Genomic DNA, 22,178 nt, shown 5'->3' with positions numbered 1-22,178 from the left:
CAGTGCACAAACTCCCCCTGCCCTTGGCTTAAGCCTCTGGTTCCCTGCTATTTATTTTATATCCTCTGGCATTTAATCTGCTGTTTTGCATCTTGTGTTAACTGCTTTGGTTTGTTAACTGTTTTGGTTCTTTGCATATGCCATATTACCTTGCCTTGCTCACTGCCATAGTGCTTTGCACCCATTGATAGCTTAGGATAATTTCTTGTATGCTCCCACTCCCTGTGGACTGATCCCATTCTTACTTTCTATACTAAAACTTGCCTTGTATACTTGCAAGTCTTTTGTGCGCCGTTCCCAAGCACACCAAGAAACCCTACCTAATACACCATTGTTAGATTCACTAGCACATTCTCAAACATGAACAAACCCAAAAATCATACACCACCCCACCTCGGAAATATCCGCCATCAAGGAAAAAGAAGGGTAGAAAAACTCATAAAATACAACAAAAACGCGAAACTTGAATAACCAGGCCCACGACATTGACAAACAGAATAACGCATGAAATAATAAAGGAACAAGTCTTAATTTTACATAAGAAATGAGAAGATAAAACTCGGAACCAAATTATCAAGGTAGAAAACGAAGCTCCTCCCGCGCCCGCGCCAAAGCAATGGCGACTATGTCCTTACCACGAAGCGCTGAAAGTATCCGGAAAAATGTTATCAAACATTGCCTTTGGTAATAGCGGTAATACACGAAGAATAGAGGAGGCAACATGAGACCTTCATCCCGAGCTTCATCCATCAAACGCTCCGAGTTTGCTATAAGAGTATCCAAATGAGCATGGCAGGAGGTGAGTTGATCAAAAACAATGGGAAGGACCCGAGAAAGGTGTTCAAGACGAACTATTTCCAAAACCAAACGAACACGAGACATTGCAAAAGGAAAAATGGATTACGATTTAACTAAACACTTTTCCTTTTATAGAAGAGAAATTAATTACAACCATTGATGAATCCAACTGCCACTCATTTAAGATACGAAACCTAAGAAGAACAAAAGAAAAACATTAATGAAATGGCCTACGACTAGGCTGAATGATGACGGGCAATAGCTTGATCCAACTCCTCCAAGAAAGCTCGAGCCTCATCTAGTGAACGGCGTGCCGCTACACACTCGACATCCATATCCAAGAGAAGCTGATAAGTGCGTGCTAATGCCTCCGGGGAAACCTTTGACTGAATAACCATTTCATGCGTTCTCGACTGATCTGACCACTCAGCCCAAAGGCGAGCATGGGCAGCTCGACGATGAGTCAATAGACATTCCACTTCTTCCCGGACCAACAGTAGACAACGGGTTTCCTTTGCAGAAGCCCCTCTAATCATTAAACCTGATATTGATCCCAGAAACACTGAATGACCATCCCGGGGACGCACTATTGTAGCCAAACATAGCAACAAGGAAGAGAACAAGAAAGGAAAGAATCAGAGGCAAGTTAAGAAAAATGATGATTAAACCGGACCAAGAGACGAGCATTTATATTAAAAAGAAGAGAATTTTCAGGGTAAATAAGAAAGATCTAGAAGGAGGAGACACGTGGAGAACGAAAGACTCGCAACACGAATCCCCAAGAAAAAGAGGTAAAGGGCAAAAAGGGACATTGCATTGGGGATCTACTCGCCTAAACATCAGCCAAACGAAGTTGGAATTCGGGGTCATAATTAACAGGGGGCTCCACGAAAAAGGGATCCTCAGGAGGAACGCCTCGAACACGGGAAATGACTGATTATCAAGACTACTCGCCTCGATAATACAACCAAGGGGCTAATGTAAATACATGATTTTGGTCAAGGCCCAAAGACGATAGTGGGAGCCGTGGACGTGAGCCGAAGCCGCCATCAGGAATGTCGGGGTCACCGTGCAACGCAACGCGGTATGATTAGATTGCCCCGAAGATGACAAAGTAGAAGGTGCTCCAGATAATTGTATTGTGTTGGGGTTAGTCTCCATTACCCTATAATAATATTTGGGTGTTTACACAAGGGTAGGATTGTCCGAGACTTTTTAAGCACAAGACCTAGGTTGCCCTAGGCTACTGTTTAACACTAACATTAGACATGTCTAAAATGCGTGAATGTTTCCCAAGTCAGTCTCGAACCCTTCCATCTCCCCATTCCCGCCAATTAGGGCTGCCAACGGCTATGCGATTACCCGGAACCGAACCGGACCCGGGTATGTCGGGTCCGGTTCCGGGTCCCAAGATTGGACCCATTAGCAAAATTACTACCCGACGGGTATCGGGTACCCGAATATTTACCTTTTAGTTGTTAATTTTACTTAAAATGAGAAGATTTCCTACAATTTCGCTTCAATTTTTTCATTCTTCTTTTATTTTCTTACGTTTAATCTTAATTAGAACATTGATATAGATATAATAATAATTTTGTTTGAAAAATTATTAGATTCAACCTAGCATAACAAACATATAAATAGATTATCAAAAAATATATAGTTGATTTTAGAGGACCCAATAAATATCCGGATCCGATGGGTATTTAAGATTTTTATCGGGTCCATTAACTTAGGAATCGGACCCGATTAAAATTGTCGGTTCCGGATAGTATAATAGCCGGACCCGATGAGACCCGTTGGCACCCCTACCGCCAATGACGCCGTAGCACCAACTGTGGCAATTTGTGTGCATCTCTGGGATTCCGGTGTATGAAACGGTTAAATCCCATTCGCGGGTCCCAGGTGATTGTGTTTTACTTGGATCCATTTATTAGGGGACACGTGGGTTTTCCTCTGAAACCGAATACTCTTTACCTTGTACGCGAAGACGCAAACAAATTTTGTGTTTCTTCTCTAGAAATCGCAATGAAACCCTAAAAATGCAGATTTGGTAATTATCAATTTGATTAATTCCTTTTATTTATTTATAATATCATTGGTCGTAATTAATGATGATTATACATTTACAAGTAACTTCTTCATCTTGAGAAGACATAGCACAACTCTTACGTTTCTGATTTAGAATTTTAATAACGTAGTATTTATGAAGCCCTAAATTTATTATATGTAAAATATAATTAAGCTTATTATTATTAGAGGAAGAAGAAGGGATTTTGGTGTGTATGTGGAAAGTTTTTGATTCGTTTCCATGAGTTGAAAAGGTTAAAGAAAATGGAGAGGAATGAAGATGTGGTCGCCGACGATGATGGGATACCATCACCATCTAAGGTTATACATCATCAGGAAAATGTCGATGGGTTGTCTAGGGATATAAAACAGATTTCTGAGGCGAATGATGATTGCCTGTTGTTGCCATCTGTGAATTTGAAAATGAGTCCCGAGGTCGATGATAAAGAAGCATCACCTCCCAAGGATTTAGAACGGATATCTGAGGTAAAGGATGATTGCCTGTTGTCAGCTTCTGAGGGTTTGGAACATATGCCTCATGCCAATGATACTTCAACATTTAAAGGTTTGGATATGACTTCTGAGGTGAATGCTGATTATCCGACTTCACCATCTAAGGATTTGGAATTGAGTTCTGAGGTGAATGACGATGATATGGCAACATCGCCACCTAAGAATTTTGAACTAATTCACCATCGCTCGAATTCCTTAGATTCACCATCTAAGGAATTAGAAGTCGTTTTTGAGCTAAATGATGAAAGGATTTCGCCATTAAAGGAATTACAACTGGTTTCTGAGGTGAATGATGATCGCCTGACTTCACCATCTAGCAACTCAAAGCAGATTTTTGGGGTGAATGCTGATCACTTGACGGCACATTTTGAACAGGGTTTTGAGGTGAATCATGATGGATCAAAATTGTCCTCGCATGTTGGAATTCAGAATTTGGTGGAGAATGTCGACGGGTCATCGACGTCACCGACTAAGGTGTTGAATCAAATTTCCAAGACTAATGATGACGGGCCACCATCTTCACCCTCTAAAGATTTGCAGCAAGAGCAACTCAGTGATGGCCGTCAACAATCTCCACCAAAGGTGTTACATGATGGGCCACCATTACCATCCAAGGTTTCACATCAAATTTCTGAGGAAAAGGTTGACGTGACTTCACCACAAGAAACCATTAGTACTGTTTATACAGGGAGTTCAAACATGCCACCTATTGCCCCACCAGGGCACCGGCGTGTTAAAAGTGAAGCAGTAACACCCGGGCATAGACGCAGTAATAGTTTTCAAAAATTGAAGACTCAGATACAAAAGGCTTGGCAATGGGGTGGCAGTCAGGAGGGAAATCGAGGGCCCTGGTTTTTTAATCCCGAGGTCTTGGCTAACCAAAAGCGGCAGTGGTATAAGCTTCACTCGAGAATGGCTGTATGTTACGTTTGCTTTCTTCTATGCTGTTTGGCGATTACATTTAGCTAAAAGTTGCTAACATTAATTCTTTTGTCAAGTGACTTACTCAAGATTATACTGCAGAGCCCCAAATATACGGAGCCCACCTTGCTATTCGAGCACTTCATTGTGGTGGGTCTTCATTCAGGTTCTAACCTTGATGCAGTGGAGGAATCTTTTGCCAAAAGAAGGACAAAGGAGTTAGAGATGCAGAGGTCTGAGAGGCTGGACTACAAAATGCTTCAACATCGAGGTCCTTCAATTCCAACTTTGGAACCCGAGGTCAAATCAATGACATTTTTATATGATTCACTCATCATTGAAGTTGCATTTTCACCCAGATGACGTGATACTCTGGTTTTTGTTCTTCTCTTAGAAGATCGTTAGATTGCCCAAAACTGCATTGTAAAAACCATAGGACGCTTGCAATATGGATATCTTTCTTTGGGTATCCACAGATTCCTCGAAATCGAACATTACACTTTCATACTAAAAAAATAAAATGTTATCCCATGTTTCTTAATTTGGATAACAATCTATCTTGTTGCTTTTGCGCAAACGCCTGATGTTCGTGTTGTTGTTGTTGTTGTTTTTCTTGCTATTTTGCAGCTCCTGTTTAAGTATCCTCCTAGGAAGAGGTTAGCCGTGCGTCCAAAGGATTTGACTGCTTTCTGTTTTCCTGAAGGTGTTAAGGTCTGCTATTGTTCCTTTCTGCAAGCATTTGATGTAGTACATTAGTACTCAACAATCCATTCTTTTCAAATTTATGTTGTGATTGTATCTTTTATTCATGTAGCTTGATGCTTGCTATAGGCTTTGATAGCAGATCTTCTCCTTTTCTTTATATATACTATAAGTTATTGGAGGGTTGTGTTCATGACTTGAAATTCTTTTATCTGTTCATGAGGATGCTACCTTTGCTTACTTCGTATCCCCTTGCATATACCTTCACAAATGTAGGTTCTCATTAATTAGCTTGTCTTAACAATGATGCAGGCTCGCTTAATGGAGAGAACCCCATCATTGAGTGATTTAAACAGCGTCGTGTATGGACAGGTATTTTAAACTAGTGCTGACACAATCTTGATTGACTTTATCCATTTATAATTTGTCATTTAAGTAGGTTGCAGCATCAATAATATTCACAGCATCTGCTCTAGTATTCCTCTTTACTTGCTTCTTTAGTTGAAATTGTTTTCAATTGCTGAACATTCTTTCTTCCAAGCTATCTATTGGACTGAAATTTTTTAGTACTTTTATGCTTTATATTAGAGCCTTTGACGTTGATTCGATGAGTTTTGTCTTCAATCCTTGCAACTAGTACTTTTGATTGACTAGGTTGCCTTCGCGTGTCATGTATTTTAGTTTCGCTCTTGGACAGAGCACTATTACTTGAGTCCTTGAAAGTTTATATTTGTACTTTGTTGTGGGCCACCGACAGTGTTAATGATTGTTTTCTAGCTTCACTTATTCTTTATTTTTTCCCCTCACCAACGTCTTCTCTACTTCTATTTATCTATATTTATCTTGCAGGAGCATCTTGGGAGAGATGATATGTCGTTTATTTTCTCCGTCAAGGTAGTTCCTATATTTTATGTTGTGGATAATGTAGGCATAGTCATTATCACCAAGTTACTCTCTGTCCACCCTCAACTTGCATATTGTGGTCAGCCTGATGTTTAGAATCTTTATAGTGATCTAAAGATAAGTTCTTATTGGCGGTATGATGGTTTATTTAAAACTTTGATGCATTAGTCTTTAGAGTAAAGCAAAAAATTGTCACGGAATGTCTCTAGTCTCAACATCTTTCTTTATGACATTGTTTCACTTCTCTAGGTAGCTGAAACACTTCGGTGGAACGTAATCTTGCTAATTTGTTTTATATACATTTTGTTCTGAAATTGGGATTAATTTGGTCTATCCATATAATTGGTAGGTCTACAGTAACTATTGAAGTGTTTTGTTACCCTGATCAGGTAGCAGATAATGCAACCGTTTTTGGTGTTTGCTTACACGTACAAGAAATTGTTCAGAGGCCACCCGTTGGTGTTGCCACTCCACCTTCTCTATCATCTGGGCGGCTATGCCAGTTTTTGGTTTCCGCTCCTCGGTGTTATTGCCTACTGACTAGAGTTCCGTTTTTTGATTTACACTATGAGATGTTGAACAGGTTTGTTAATCGTACTTCTATTGGTGATTTCTTATGATTGATTTTCAATGTTTCTGTTTATTTACTTCTTTATTGTTTCATTGGTGCAGTATCATTACACAGGAACGCCTGAATAGGATAACAGAGTTTGTTAGTGAAGTTGCTCTCACAGATCATACTGCGTCAGTCCTCAAATCTCATAACAAAATAAATGAGAACAATGTGTCTCGTGATAGTGATTCTAATGCTGATTGGAAGGCTTCTGCTATACCTCTCGACAGTGCAGTCGCCCTTACTGCAGCTGCAGCGGGGATTATATCTGATGAGGATGTTCCAACCTTTTCAGTCAGTTTTTCTGAAACTCCTGAAAGTGTTTCTGCTACTGAGGCTTTGGATATCCGTCAGAAAAGAGAAGTAGATGCTGCCAAGCAAAAAAACCTGCAGGACTTTGATGGTTTTGAATCCGAAACTTCAGAAACCCAGTGTGGTGAACACGATAGAGTGAACGGAAATTATATAAGTGGTCAGACTTCACCAGAGGTTGGGTCTTTTTTTCTCCCTAGGAGCTGTACAATGGATCGCGCTGCAAGCTCTGAATCTTTATACAGGTAGTAAATGGTTTGGTGCTCTATTAATGCATTATTTACATGGTGGGCACTGGCAAATTATTTGCATGATTTTCTACATAATACCTCTAGTTTAGAACTTTGAAGCTGTCTTCAACCTTTTCTTAAAGCTGTTTTTATAGTTACAAATGTATGTCCAGTGGCTTTTCTCTTGTTGTTTCAAATTGAAAAACATTGTATTGTATTTTGCCAGTTCAGTAAGAAGCATGGGATCTGAGGATGAATATGAGGATGCTGACTCTGAGAATGATAGGAATGGGGGGGATGATGTGGTAATGAATTGGGCCAGGGTAAGTGTCGTCCTGAGCCATGTGTCACTTGAATTACAACTGAAACATCTGTCATGATTTTTTACAGTAACCTCTTTGACTCCATTTTAGGAACACAGAAACGACTTGTTGCAGATTATTTGTGGGTATCATTCCCTGCCTCTTCCACCTCGAGGAAGTGAAACAACTTTTCAGCCACTAGAACATCTACAGGCTATCAAGTATAGACGGCCAGCAATTTCTGAACTAGGGGTTTGCGAAGATTGCCCTGATATAAAACTTCAGGAAATATTAGGTGGTGAGGTATGATATTATTTCAGGCATGATATCAGACCCTAGTCTTCTAGTTTTATTTGCCGAACTGCTTATGGTTTGTGAATTTCTTAAAAGGTCAATGTAAAGCTAGCTGCTGCTGAGGAAGCTTATGGGTTATCTATATGGACTACAGCAACTGTTTGCCGCGTTCTTTCACTTGAAAGTGTAATGCCATTTGCATTTGCATTTTCAGCTTTCGGTTATGGTTCTTCGGAGACTTGCTTATATAACTTCAGCTTTCTATTCTTGATGGATTTTATTGTTGCTAAAACTCACCTTTCGTAGCATCTCCCGAAGGAGGAGAGGTGACTCAGTAAGATGAATGAGTCATGGTTTTGTCTTTCTTTTTTACTGTATGTTCTAATCTCACATCAGGGTCACCTAGTCAAAATTTGTGCCTTCCATAACTGCTCCTGTCATCTAGGTTTTTTCAATGCAAGTTCTAATAGAACTTAGCAAGTTAAAAGGTTACGAGGCCCTGTCTTATTAGTTTAAACTATGATATCTAGCTAGTACCACAGAAGGCTAGAAGTCTCCACTAAAGCGCAAAGCAGATGAACCACTAGATAGAAGTACTGAAATATGTAATGTGATACTGATAATTCATAATTCTAAGAAATTTGCTTGCCATTGCTTGCATGGGTGCTGAATTAGATAGATATTCATCTTTCAGGTTCTGGCATTATTTACTGGAGTATTGCTGGAAAAACAAGTAGTGGTGGTATGTCCAAATTTGGTAAGTGAATTTCGTCATTTGGTAGTTCTAATTTATTAGCTTGAGATGATATTGATTTTGAACATTCTTTCTTGATAGATAAGCCATTTATTTTTTCAAGTAGGTGAATTGTATTTCATCCTGCAGAGATTTAGTTTGTTCTTCTTGTCAATGTATCTCAAAATATTATATATATGCTGTGTAACCGTCTTCTGACTTACTCCGCCATCATGTGCAGGGTGTGCTGTCAGCTGTTGTCTTGTCACTTATTCCGATGATTCGTCCTTTTGAATGGCAAAGTTTAATGCTTCCAGTAAGTCTGATATTATGAAGCTAATGTGAACCTGTTATATTTTTTAATTAAGTTTTGAATCCAATATATCCGTGATTAATTTAGTTGTTTTAATTCTGATGCTTTCTGTTTGAAGTTATCATCGGAAAGCCCTCTACAGTCCACACCATTTTTTAGAAGTTGGTATATTGTTTCTGAATGGTTGATTGTGCCTTGACCATGTTACTGGTTTGTCCATGTCATCTATTTGCTGGAAATCTAGAAGAATCTCACCAAGTTTCACTTTATCTTTTTCAGGTTCTGCCTAAGAACATGCTTGATTTTATCGATGCACCAGTCCCGTTCATTGTGAGTTTTTCATTTATTGTGATTCCTTTTTTATCTCAATTTGCTGCACAAATTTTCTCAACATTAGTGTAAAAGGAGTGATAGCATTGTGTATCACTGGTTCTTTAAGTTTCTGATTTCATCATTGGAAATAAGGTATCTTGCAGGACCCTATATAAGGAAAAATCAGAAGAAAAATAAGAGCAGTTGCAAGCATAACCCAGGGGCTTCTCATCCTCTTAAATATACAGTCTCACTAACCCAATTTTAACAAAATCTCTTCTTCCAAAACTGAAATCCTAAAACAGAAATCCAAAGCAAAATAAAATACAAATTAGTTAGAAGTAAAAGATAAAGTAAGCTCAAAGTGAAAATGGATGTTTCTGGACTGAGGTAGGGATCCAAATCTCCCTTAGTCAAAAATAATGTGGAAACAGACTATGCACATGTAGACCATATCATAGCATCAAACTAGGCAAGCAAATTATTCACCTCATGAATCAATCTTCCTCATGCTTTTGGGTTCACAAATGCGGGCCACAAAAAAGTTCAGGGTGTAATTGTAGGGGTATGGTACATAAGTACATGACCAACAAACACTGGAGGTGACATTATATCTGAGCCGAAGCTGGTAATTCAAAAACAGCAGTGGTGGATATACATTATTTTATATTACAGTGTGAATCAAAAATTGATTCTGGTGAAACAATGGCAAAAGTTGGTAAACAAGCAAAGCAAATTCTAGCTGAAAGGTTCATTTTCTTTTTCTTTTTTGAAATGAAAGGTTAACTGCGTCAATTAGAATAATTTCCATCCATAACAAGAACAATTATCATTGACTGCTGACTTAGGTGTGAGGCCTCTTCCATCCAGTCACTTGGCCGTCAACTGGCTTCCAGTGTGCTTACATAGGTGATCTATTTTTACTTGAAGCATCTTTCCTGTTGTGATTATCATTTCTTCTTATTGAATTTTATAGGTTGGCATACAACACAAACCAGCTGACCTGAAGATGAAAACATCCGACCATATCAATGTGAATGTGTACAAGGACCAGGTTTGTAGTTTTCTTTCTTTCTTTTTTTTTTTTTTTTTTGTCGGTGATCTGGTTGTGTAAATTGTATTATTGTATTTGTCCTGCTAACTTGATTAACCCGACACTACAGTTTTCTAAGGTTCTTTAAAAGAGTCTCCCAAACCCTATTTTTAGCACAGAAGAAATCTATTTGCCTCGTCAAATAGATTTTTCCAACATTTTGGGTATAATCTCAACTTTCATTCTGCATCAGCAGGTCCTGGCCCATGGGTGACTGCATTGGTAAAAATGTTAAATGCTGTAAAAGCTTAGTAGAAGTCATTTAATTTACTCATGTGGACCTTGCAGGTGAAGAAAATGTGTTACATGCCGCCACTTCCTCGACATAGGGAGCTTATTGCTGAGCTGGGCCCGATCCATGCTAGACTGTCCTGTCATAACTCTATAGCTGAAAGGCATCCCGTATATAGGTGTAATGAAGTGCAGGTGCTGACAGATTGTTAGATTTTTACTCTATGTTTGTTCAATATGCTATAAGTAGTTGCATTATGGTCGTACAAAATAGTTATCGCAACTAATGGTCAAAAATACCCGAAGTATGCTTCCAATAGGATTCACTACTTTAATATTCTTTGTGAGCCAATATTTTTTGCTGGTCCCATCCTGTTATATTGATAGCTTACCGTCCTTGTATGTCTTTATCACGGTCTTTCAGACATTCATTTTTGAGCACCAGTTTCTTACAAATTGGCATCCTTTTTTTTTTTTTGAAGCATGGTTGGCTTCCTGATTCTAGAGTACTATTGGAAATGATATCTATAACGTGTTATATTTCCTCAGTCATGTCCTAGATTTTTTTCATCATCCATTTGTTTCTTTTGGCTATAATCTTTCAACACGAATCAATGTCTTAGGCTGAAGCTGCTGGGCAATTTTTGACTGTCATGAGGCGCTACTTGGAGTCTCTTTGTGCAGATTTCCGCTTTCATACAATAACAAGTGTACAGTCGAACAATGATAGGGTTAGACTCTTAAGTCTTAAGCTGTCACTTTTATTGCAAAATTAGACTTTCCTAGATTAATGAATGATACTAAATTCAGTTATCAGTCACATCTTTAATTGTTTCTATGGATGTTGGTTAAACTATACTCTCTGCTATTTCATGTGTTGCTAAATGCTTTAGCCTTTTCAGGTTTCCCTGCTTCTCAAAGAGAGTTTTATCGACTCCTTTCCTAGTAGGGACCGCCCCTTTATCAAGGTAACTTGCATTCCATAATTTATTACAGCTTGCACTTTTCTGACATAGTTTTATCACTTATTTTCGTAAGCAGTGTTTTTTTAGGCATTATTCCTCTGATCTACTTTATTGATCATGTAAGCATGGCGCTTTGGAGTAGTAGTTTTAACCTGAGCAGTATCTTTGCTGACAGTCCATTTTGCTGTTTGCAGCTATTTGTGGACACCCAGCAGTTCTCTGTTTTATCAGATTCTCGACTCGCCTGTTTTGAGCATGACCATGAGTAGTAGGTTTGGAAGCAAAATTCTTTAGGTTTCTGCATACCACTTCAGAGCTTTTGAATATCAGCAAGCTCAATGTTTTGAAAATAAGAGATAATGAACGATAACAAGTTTCAAAAGAAAGGCCTCATCGGCAAGATCGTAGGCATCATGATTAAGGAAAATAGGCAACTTCAGTGATTGTCCATCTATACCAATCTCGCCTTCAGCAAAGCTATTAACTCCAGAGAGATGACAGCTGCGAAGTTGTAGGCTCTCATTACCCATAGATCTTCACACACTCCTTTTGAGGATGTGATTTTTTTTCTTCTTTTCATTGCCTCTCAAGCTGCCTTACAAGTTACGACCCACCATATAATTGTAAATTTGTAACCCCAATAAACATGGATTAAGCAGTTGCTGCTGGTCCCAAAAAAAGATACTTATGATTGTCTGTGCTTGCAATTGATGTTAGTATATATCATGTAATTCTAGCAGTTCCAATTCTTGCAGTTCCAAACATCCAACTCCTTTAAAATCCTAACTCGTATGAGCCCCACGTTAACGGTGACCCTCACCCATTCTTACCCGCTCTTAGAATTGCTCCATTTCATTTTTCCTCAATGGAGAGAAAAACAAGGCCTTTTTCACAAAATAAAGATTTTTTTTTAAGAAATTATCTAAATAAATAAATAAAATAAAAAACGAAAACAAAAACAAAAACAAAGAAAATCATTATTAGGGTTTGCTTCTTCTTCGTCATAAACCGTTGATCAGGTAACTAGACAATTGTGTATGAATAATTTTATTTGTTTATTTTAATTTTTCATCTCTGTTTCCTAACCCAACCCTAGTTAGCAATTCGGGATTCGGCAAACATACGGAACGGTAAACGTACGAGTATTATACGGTTTTGTAAAATCCAGATTCGGTCCAAAATTCGGTCAACGGGACGTGATTCGTCATTAATTCGGAACGGCATACGTACGTGTATAATTCGATTTATAAATGTGAGTTCGGCTCTGAAAATTCGGTATCTATATATAACAAATAATTTGTATTTATAAGGTCATAGACCAATTTTTATGCATATGTGTGAGTTATTTAAGGAAAAAATAAACTCAATATGATGATATTAATAATATATACAACATTAGTTATCCAAAAGGACGTCGTATGGTGGTTTAGATGCTTGGTTAGTGAGTTTGAGATCTCTCTCACCTTCACCTTCAAATCTCTTCAGTCGTTTTTGTTTCATAAAAATTACAACACGTCTAATATTCGGTCGTGTATGTTCGGGAGGCAGTAAAGCCCAAAAAGTGGAGTCTTTGAAAAGTAAAAGCTAAAGAATTTATGGCGAATTAAGCGGACATATCATTCGGGATACGTAAAATTCGTGAACGATTCGCGAATAATCCGGGAATGCCACATAATACGCGACTTGGGTTCGGAGTTGTAAACGTACGCCAATAAGACGGTAAAATTCGTGATACGGAAAAATTCGCGAATGATTCGCGAATCATTCGCGAACTTACTAACTAGGAACCCAACAGATCTGTTCAGGTAATCTGCTTAATTATCTCATCCTAATCTATGTAACTCTAATCATCTCTCTTCTTTTTTCGGTGATTTCTTAACCCACCAGTTATGCCATAGAAAAACAAAGCAGAGTCCTTCTCATTTCAAAACCCTAATCTATTAACTAACTCTTCTGCTTATTCTCTCTTCTTAGGGTTTTAAGGACTCTGCTTTGAATGCGAATGGTTTTTCCAACTATGTCACCACCATAACCAGCAGTAGCACCATTAACTTCACCGTCCAACACCAATTTTTCTTTTTCTCTTTTATCCCGTTCTCAATTATAAACCCTAAAAACATGGTAAGTTCTCTCTTCCATTTGTGCGTTTATATTATTTAGGGTTTTAATATGTATTCTCACTATTCATTTGATCATGAAAGCTTATTGTATTTGAATGTACTAAGTTTGATCTTTAAGTTTAGTTATTTTCCCGGGTTTCTGTTTGGATGCACGTTTTGATTTTGTTATTGATTTCCTATTTATTTTAATTTTATAGGTGATGATAAGTTAATTTGAATATAGGTGTTCTCTAATTTGTAAGTTCAAGCGTACTTATTTTTCTGATTTTGGCGTGCATTTCCTAAGGCTGTTTGTTTAATTTTCTGATGACTTTAATAATTTAGAAACTACAAAATAAAAATGTTTTTCTAAGATACCTATTTGTAACTAGCTAAGGTTTAAACTTGATTGATTCTTATTTTCATTTATTTTTTGTTTGTTTAAGATCAAAAAGATTGTTATTTTTGTTGTTCATCTGCTGGTGGAACGTTGAAGTTGCTTTTATTTTTTTGTGGGCAGAATAATCTTTGTTGCTCAAGAAAAGGATCGAGGATCGGAAAGCTTAGGAAATCAACATACATTTTCTGGAATTGTTTTTTTCCTGATTATTTGATTTTTTTTAGTGAAATCATTTGTCTTATCGTCGTTTTGCTTAATTAATTTACTTCTGTTTTTATTTGGCTTTTGTGGTTAAGGGTCTACCAATTCGAACCATACTGAGATTTATGTTTTTATTCCATTTTATTTGTTTTGTTCCGCAGGATAGGGTTCACCATTATTTTGATTCCTTTGTTTTCTATTTATTGTGATGCGTTTTGCTTTCGCAGGTGAGGGTTTAAGTGGTTCAAACCAAAAAAGAAACACAAAAAGGTAACTACTATTGTCCTCTTCTTATTATTATTTAATTTGTTGGCTAGGGTTCATTTGCCTAAACTTCAACTCAGTTGTATTTCTTCGGTCGAACATAATCACTTTCCCTCAAACAACAATCATATGAAATAGTCAGTTGTTGGTTTTGTGAACTATGTCGACATAAATAAGATGAACTCAATCGTTTTTCTTTCTTTTGTTAGTTCACTGCTATAAATCATGATAAACTCCAATTGAATTCACTTTCCCATAATATCTTATCCGTAGCCTTATTTGAACATTAAGTAGCACACTATCCATTTGAGTAGCTAGAATCATTTGTATGAGACCCTTTCTTTGATCAGTTTTTGACCCTGAGATGATATAGATATAGAAGTAGCTACCAAAAGAATAAAAACACAAACATATTGCAATAGAATTCTCTGATTTTATTTCTTTTAGAGAAGAACTTACAATGTTTACCTTTAGGTTTATTTTCTACCCTAGGTATTGCTTCTTCCTCTTGGTTTGTTTTCTGTTCGTACTCCTCTAGTTTTCTGTTGTCCTCTACAAGCACTCTAGATGTCTATTTATAGGTTTAGGACTATGCTAAAACTAATAATACACAAATTAGGTAAACTCTCCTATTTTTGTAACCTTCTAGAAATAACAGTCTACTGTTCCTTCTAAGAATAGAACTCTACTTCTAGAATTACTTGGAGAGCAATTCAGTGACGTTTTGGACCTAGGAATAGGGTATTCTAATGGGCCTATACCTAAAAACGGATCAGACCTCCCCCATCAGGAGGCTTTTGGTCCCTCAAAAGCATTGAACCAAAAGGTGGGGATATTTAGCTTGGAGCTTCTCTCTGGAGTACCACTTTGCATGCTTAAAATTTTTCCTCTTAAGGGAAACTTGGAATAACTCTTGTTCTCCCACTCGAGACATTCGTGTCTTCTTGCTAAGAACCATATCCTCTGTTGCTACTTCACTAGGAATTAAATCTTGCACAACCAGTAACAATGGAGACTCATTTCGCTCGTCAAGTAACGAAGGCTCAAAAAGCTTAAGATTCTCGGCATTTGCTGTAGAGTATATCTGCATATAGCTTGAAAGATCTAGCTTAAAAGCATTTGTGCCATATTATTCCAAAATTCGAAACGGACCATAGCGTATAGGTTTCAACTTCCTTTGTGGCCCTTGTAAACGAGTTTTCCCAATAGCTAACCAGACAAGATCACCAACCTGAAAAGTATGTTCAGTCCGATGTTTATCATGTCGTTGCTTGTACTGTGCTTGTGGTTTCTCAAGATTTTCACGTACTTTTTCGTGAATCTGTTGAATACGGTGAATAAACTTCATTGCGTTAGCTTCTTCTGATTTCTCAGTGCTCATATGTTCTGGCCTACTAAACATTAGATCAAACGGAGACTGTGGCACGAACCCATAACATATCTCGAATGGTGTTTTGCTGGTAGAGCTATGCAAAGCTCTGTTGTAGCAATATTGAGCATAAGGTAGATTCTCATCCCAGCTTCTCGACCTTTGTTGATTGATCCCTCGCAGTAGCTGCACAATAGTTCGGTTGACAACCTCTATTTGCCCATCCGTTTGTGGATGAAACACAATAGATCTTGTCAATGTAGTATCCACTAATCCCCATAAACTCTTCCAAAATCGGCTCAAAAACCTAGTATCTCTATCACTAATGATACTTGTTGGTAAACCAAAGTGTACAAAAATATTTTGGAAGAACTCTTGTGCTGCTCCTTCCGCTGTAATTGTCTTTTTGCAAGGGATCATGACTGCCATTTTGTTGAAACGATCTACTACGACAAAAATATAATCGTTACCCTTTTGCGTAGTTGCTAAGCCACCTATGAAATCCATTGATATGCTTTCCCAAGGTCTGATTGGCACTGGTAAAGGGATGTAGATTCCTAGTTTTTGATTACTAGGCTTGCTGGTGCAGCATATTTGGCATCCTTTAACAAACTTTTCCGTATCGGCAGTCATACTTGGCCAATGGACGTGGCGTCGAAGATTTGCAAGTGTCTTTTTGACGCCAAAATGTCCTGCCACCAGTGATGTGTGCGCTTCTCGAATCAATGAGAGTCGATGCTGTTTTGGAATGCACAACTTGTCTTCTTTATACAACAGTCCATCTTCCACATGGTAACCATGATTTTCTGTCCCACTTCCACCTTTAGTCATAAGAAACTCCTGAAACTCAGCCTCTTCCATGTAGTTCTCCTTATATGACTCAATTCCAATGGATTGCATTTGCATTACAACAACATCTATCTTGGATGGGGGTCTTGAAAAAAAGTAAGCTAATTTGTTTGTCAACCCTTTCTTATACTTAATAAACAACCTATATTGTTGCAGGTAACCCATCCACTTGAAGTGCCTTGTTTGTTAAAGATTGCTTTGTGTGTGAAGATACTTCAAAGGTTCATGATCAGTATGAATAATTGTTTCTTTTCCCCATAAATAGTGTCGCCACTTTTTGATAGCTTGAACAATTGCATACAACTCTTTATCATAGATTTGATAGTTTAGGACGACCCCGGAAAATAATTCAGAATGATAACATACAGGTTTACCTCCTTGTAATAGGACAACTCCCATTTCATAACCCGATGCATCAGTTTCCACCTCAAATGGCATGCACATATCAGGGAGTGTAAGAACTGGTGCTTCACATACCTTCTCTTTCAACTCCTTGAATGCTTCTTTCTCTTTCAAACCCCATGTGATGGCCCGATCCTTGGACAATACTCGTAATAACGGTGCTATTATTCCTGAGTAATTCTTGATGAATTTTCTCAAGTATTGCGTTGCTCCGATAAAACTACACAACTCTGTTTGTGTTGTTGGTGGTGACTAGTCCCTTATCGCAGATACCTTTCTTGGGTCAATTCGAATCCCTCAATTGCCCACAATGTGCCCTAAATAGTGCACTGATTTCTTAGCAAACTCACATTTCTTCATATTCAATTTCAAGTGTGAAGTTTGGAGCAGTTGTAAAACTGTTCTCAGATGTAAGAGGTGTTCTTCCCATGTTTGACTGTATATTAATATGTCTTCTAGGAATACCATTGCAAACTTGTATAAAACAGGTCTTAGAGCTTCATTCATTAGTGGCATGAAAGTTGCTGGAGCATTTGTTAACCCGAAAGGCATGACTAACCACTCAAAAAGCCCTTGTTTAGTCTTAAACATAGTCTTCCAAACATCTTCTTCTCTCATGCGAACTTGATGATATCCAGATTTCAAATCTATCTTGCTGTAATATTTAGCTTGTTTAGTTGATCGAACAGGTCATCGATACGTGTTAAAGGGTATCTATTCTTAATAGTGATTTTATTGAGTCCACGATAATCAATACACATGCGAAATTCTCCATCTTTCTTTGGCACTAGAATAATTGGATACCCTACTGGTGATGAACTTGGCCTTATTAACCCTTTATCTAAGAGTTCTTGTACCTGTCTTTTAACTTCATCTGACTCCATAATAGACTGTCGATAAAGCCCAACATTTGGTACAGGAGCATCTGGTTGCAACTGAATTTCATGTTCTACTTGGCGTTTTGGTGGTAAGTCTTTGGGTTCTTGCATGATATCTGCAAAACCTTCCAATAATTGTTGCAATTCTACCTTTTTCGTCTCACTGCACTCCCAGTCACCTGCATGCCTCGGTTCATTTGACTTATCATCCACTGATCGAACTATGATTAATGCAAACTTCTGACAAGCATTCACTAAATGTTTTGTATGTTGTGCTGTTAGGAGTTGGAGTTTCTTGTTCTCCTTAGAGGTTAGAATTCAGAACCCTTTTTTATCCTTAACCAACCTCCATACATTTTCTCGCCGAAAGAACATCGCATCCCTGTCCCACAGGTAAGGACTTCCAAAAATAACATGACAAGCATCTAAGGGGACGACGTCACATGTTACCTGATCTATGAATTTCCCATCAATAATGAATTCAAAGGTACATTCAGTATTCACCTGTAATTCTATATATTTCTTCAACCATCCCAATGGGTAAGGTTTAGGGTGTGGGTTAGTCTTGAGTCTTAATTTCTTCACTAGTTGTTCCGATATCAAGTTCCGCTGTGACCCACTATTAAAGAGGGTTAGAACTGAAGTCTTTTTCAATTTCAGCATACACTCAAAATAGTTTTTCTTTGTTAGATTCTAGTTGCACTGGAGATGGATTAGTAGCGGCTCCTTTACTTGTCATCATTTCCAATTTGGCAGCAGGTTGCAATGATCCATCAATCACTTCATCCTCATCTCCATCTTCTTCTTCTTCTTCTTCATTGCAGAGGGTTGTTGTAGCTTGCTTGCGCTCTTTCCACCATGCTGGTTTCAGTTCCGGATGCAATTTCCAGCATCCTTCCTTAGAGTGTCGACCAGTCTTACAGTTCTCACAATATTGATTGTTTTTGGTTGCCACTACATGATTCTTCCTCCCCTCTCTTTGGACAAACTTTCGAACCTCCCCTTCTCCGGTCCTTGATTGCTTTGCTCCGAAAGGTTGGCCTTTCATCTCTATGTACATATCTTTCTTGCAGGCATCGTCGATATCAATTACTGTAAATAGTGCAAGCTCTGTCCTTATAGAAAAAGGTAACCCCCCTTTATACTTCTCAATGGTTTCTTCATCTCTCATGTTCACATTCAATGCGATAGCTTGCTTGCGAAATTCAGTAGTATGTTCTTGCACGTTTTGTCCTTTTACTTGCCGAAAAAACTGCCATCGTTCGCGTAAACGTTCCTTGTAACTAATATGATAGAACTGATTTCGGATAGCCATTGTAAACTGCAGCCATGTTGTTACTGGAGTATCCAAACCTGACGTATATGCCTCCCACCAAATAAGAGCATGACCATCAAGTCTAAGTCTAGCAAAACTTACCCTTTGCTCTTCATTAAACCCCTTGGTGCTGAAATAAACTTCTAGAGACTTGAGCTAGCCGTCCAACTTCTCTGGGTTTCAGTCCCCATTATATGCAGGGATATCAATCTTCGCCTCTACTTTGAACGGAGAGCCTACAAACCCTAGAAAGTTTTCAATATTTGATCAAGAACTCGATTCCGCTGTTTTCGGAGGTAGTTTTAATCCTTTAAGCATCTCTTTTATAGACTCCATGTCAGGCTTCATTGTTTTCATATCAGCCAAATCACTTTTCATAACTTTCATATCTTCCTCAAACCTGTCCATAGTTTTTCCTTGTGGATTTGAGGATGATGAAACTGAAGCTTTCTTCCTTTTATCTATATCAGGATCTAATGGTAATATTTGGTTACCCTTGGATCGAAGCCCTTCCATTCATTGCTGGAAAAATCGCTTAGTTACCTTCTAGCTCTGAGATACCACTGATCAGTTTTTGACCCTGATATGATATAGATATAGAAGTAGCTACCAAAATAATAAAAACACAAACGTATTGCAATAAAATTTTCTGATTTTATTGCTTTAGAGAAGAACTTACAATGTTTACCTTTAGGTTTATTTTCTGCCCTAGGTATTGCTTCTTCCTCTTGGTTTGTTTTCTGTTCGTACTCCTCTAGCTTTATGATGTCCTCTACAAGCACTCTAGATGTCTATTTATAGGTTTAGGACTACGCTAAAACTAGTAATACACAAATTATGTAAACTCTCCTATTTTTGTAACCTTCTAGAAATAAAAGTCTATTGTTCCTTCTAAGAATAAAACTCTACTTCTAGAATTACTTGGAGAGCAATTCAGTGACGTTTTGGACCTAGGAATAGGGTATTAAGTACCACACTATGCCATTTGAGTAGCTAGAATTTTTATGAGAACCTTCCTTACACTTGGTAAAGCTATAAGACCATCACAACATTTGCTTTCTGAAATGCAAAAGTCATGCTTTGCTTATTTAATTATAGCTATGTACAAAAAAGTCTTAACGATTTATCTTTACAAAACTACTTATATGTTTTTTGAAGTGTGCTTCACACTGAATTTGGATAACATTCTTATCTCTATCATGGACCTCGAACCATTTATATACATTTTTACAATCGCATCACCCTATCATTATAGTGCATACGCTCTCGAAGCATGGTAGATCCAAAATTTAAATGGTACTATGTGAACTGACACATCCTTTTGATGTCATATTTATTTTTGGCTCACAATTTCTCTTTGGTAAAATAACTATGGATTTTTACATGGTATTGTCTGGCAGAGGAGATTTTTAACTTAAAATTGTTTCAAGATGCCGATGTTCTATCATCTGGGGTCATGGTTGAACTTCTGTTGGCTTCCTTGGTATTTGCGTCTTTTTATGTTATTGAATAATAGCTTTGTTTATTCATTTTTGCTTACTCATGGGTTGTCCAGTTTCATAATGCATAGCCTTTAAGTACAAAAAGGATGTTAGAGTCGAAGTGTACATTGTGTTATTGCCATTTACAGATGTTTATAGATATAAATATACAAAATTGTGTTTTATCTTATCTTTCAGAGTCTATGCACCTTCTCATGATCATTTATTTGCATTGATTGTCGAATGGGTCGTGGAGTGGTTAAATTAATTTGGAATTTAAGATGTTATAATGTTCTTTTAGATTCATTGCCTGAGTGTCTCATTATTTTTTACTGCACCTCATATATGTCATGCAAATACAGACTACTGTTTTGTAGATTTATTGAATATTATGCAGAACGAAGCGTTTAAAATGCATATTAGAAGTTGATTCCTTTACCATAAGAAAGAACAAGTTAAAATACAGTTTAGCAACTAGCAAAGAGGAAGTCATGGCCACTATTAGTCACACGTTCAGTTATGTCATATGATATTAATATGAAGTTGCTTTTGGTGTTCAAACCACCATTTATAAGGTAGTATTTATTGCTATCGATTTTGCTTCTTTTTTTCTTAGAGTTATGTCTTACTTGTTCCACGGACTTTTGATTTACCTTCTCAATTGGACACAAGATCAGGAAGCCTAGAAGACACTATCTGGGTTAGGCTTGAGAAACTATCTGGGTTAGATACACCTTAGAGTTATGTCTTACCTGTTTGCGTATGCATTTGTTGGATCTGATAGTTTCTCAATCGGGTTTCAAGAAGCCTAGAAGAACCCAGATCAGGTGATACCTTTCTCATTTTATTTTGTGTTTTTTTTTACCTGTTGTTTTTAAAATGTTGACGCATGTTTCAATTGCTTAGTTGGGGATAAGGACTGAGATGATATCAAGTTTGCAGTTGACAACAAAGTAGATTTTTATGAGGTTTTCTTTGTAAAAGATGCAAAAGTGGTCGATAAATTGAAGGTGTATCTAAAAGGTAAAGTCCAAGAACAGTAACACATTCTTAAAAAGTGACCTCCGTTCGTCTTTTGTGTCGCGGGTATCTCTGAAATGTAGTCAATTTGCAGTTGGCGATGTTTCTCGCTTTAGAAAACATCTCCAATGATTTTTTATCCGTCTTTGATGTTGACTATTTTTTATAATAATAAAAATAAGTTGTTATGTGTAGAGATCAGAAAATTTATTTTTATTGTTTTTCATTGCAGTGAGAAATGCTGATTATAGTTTGCTTCTGAGGGGTGTCCAGAAAGTAAGTTAGGCTATTGTTTCTATTGTAATATTATCCATAACACTAAACTTGGATTTAGATTATAAGAATACGGATTGTATGGTGCCACTTTCACATACTGCTCTAAAACTGAAGTGTACCCAAAGAAATTTTCACTACAGACCAGTTTTCCCTTATCTGGAATTAATCTCATTTTTTAGTTTACTATAAAAATTTTATTATTTCTCCACTTTCACAAAGCCTTTACAATGAATATAGGAATGTGCATAGATCATTTTCTGTTGATTCATTTTGTAGAGAGACTGCTAAAATCTTGATATCAAGAATGCAAAACTTTGAC

The 22,178-nt window shown here is 37.5% G+C and overlaps 1 protein-coding gene across 2 annotated transcripts; it reads left to right on the top strand.

Annotated features, from left to right (window-relative positions):
- Positions 1 to 2,778: 2,778 nt before the first annotated feature.
- Positions 2,779 to 12,044, top strand: LOC113317410. Of its 2 annotated transcripts, XM_026565526.1 has the most exons (18): positions 2,779 to 4,299; positions 4,405 to 4,602; positions 4,930 to 5,013; positions 5,317 to 5,376; positions 5,854 to 5,898; positions 6,297 to 6,490; positions 6,580 to 7,077; positions 7,289 to 7,385; positions 7,476 to 7,667; positions 7,755 to 7,844; positions 8,353 to 8,415; positions 8,633 to 8,707; positions 8,984 to 9,034; positions 9,993 to 10,070; positions 10,398 to 10,535; positions 10,964 to 11,071; positions 11,243 to 11,308; positions 11,500 to 12,044. In XM_026565526.1, exons 1-18 carry the CDS (start codon positions 3,133 to 3,135, stop codon positions 11,572 to 11,574), a joined length of 3,279 nt encoding a protein of 1,092 aa, XP_026421311.1. In that variant the 5' UTR covers positions 2,779 to 3,132; the 3' UTR covers positions 11,575 to 12,044. The 2 variants fall into 2 exon arrangements, with proteins under 2 accessions (XP_026421311.1, XP_026421312.1); XM_026565527.1 differs by lacking the exon at positions 10,964 to 11,071.
- The last annotated feature ends 10,134 nt before the right edge of the window (positions 12,045 to 22,178 follow it).

This window comes from Papaver somniferum, chromosome 10 (assembly GCF_003573695.1).
Source record: "Papaver somniferum cultivar HN1 chromosome 10, ASM357369v1, whole genome shotgun sequence".
Lineage (NCBI taxonomy): Eukaryota > Viridiplantae > Streptophyta > Magnoliopsida > Ranunculales > Papaveraceae > Papaver > Papaver somniferum.
This window is presented reverse-complemented; position numbering and strand designations above follow the sequence as displayed.

Excerpts from the sequence above, each read along its gene's own strand:
- LOC113317410 (XM_026565526.1), top strand. The coding sequence starts at position 3,133 with ATGGAGAGGAATGAAGATGTGGTCGCCGACGATGATGGGATACCATCA. Across the intron at positions 8,416-8,632 it reads TGGTGGTATGTCCAAATTTG|GGTGTGCTGTCAGCTGTTGT; the intron begins GTAAGTGAATTT and ends CATCATGTGCAG. Across the intron at positions 11,072-11,242 it reads TACAGTCGAACAATGATAGG|GTTTCCCTGCTTCTCAAAGA; the intron begins GTTAGACTCTTA and ends TAGCCTTTTCAG.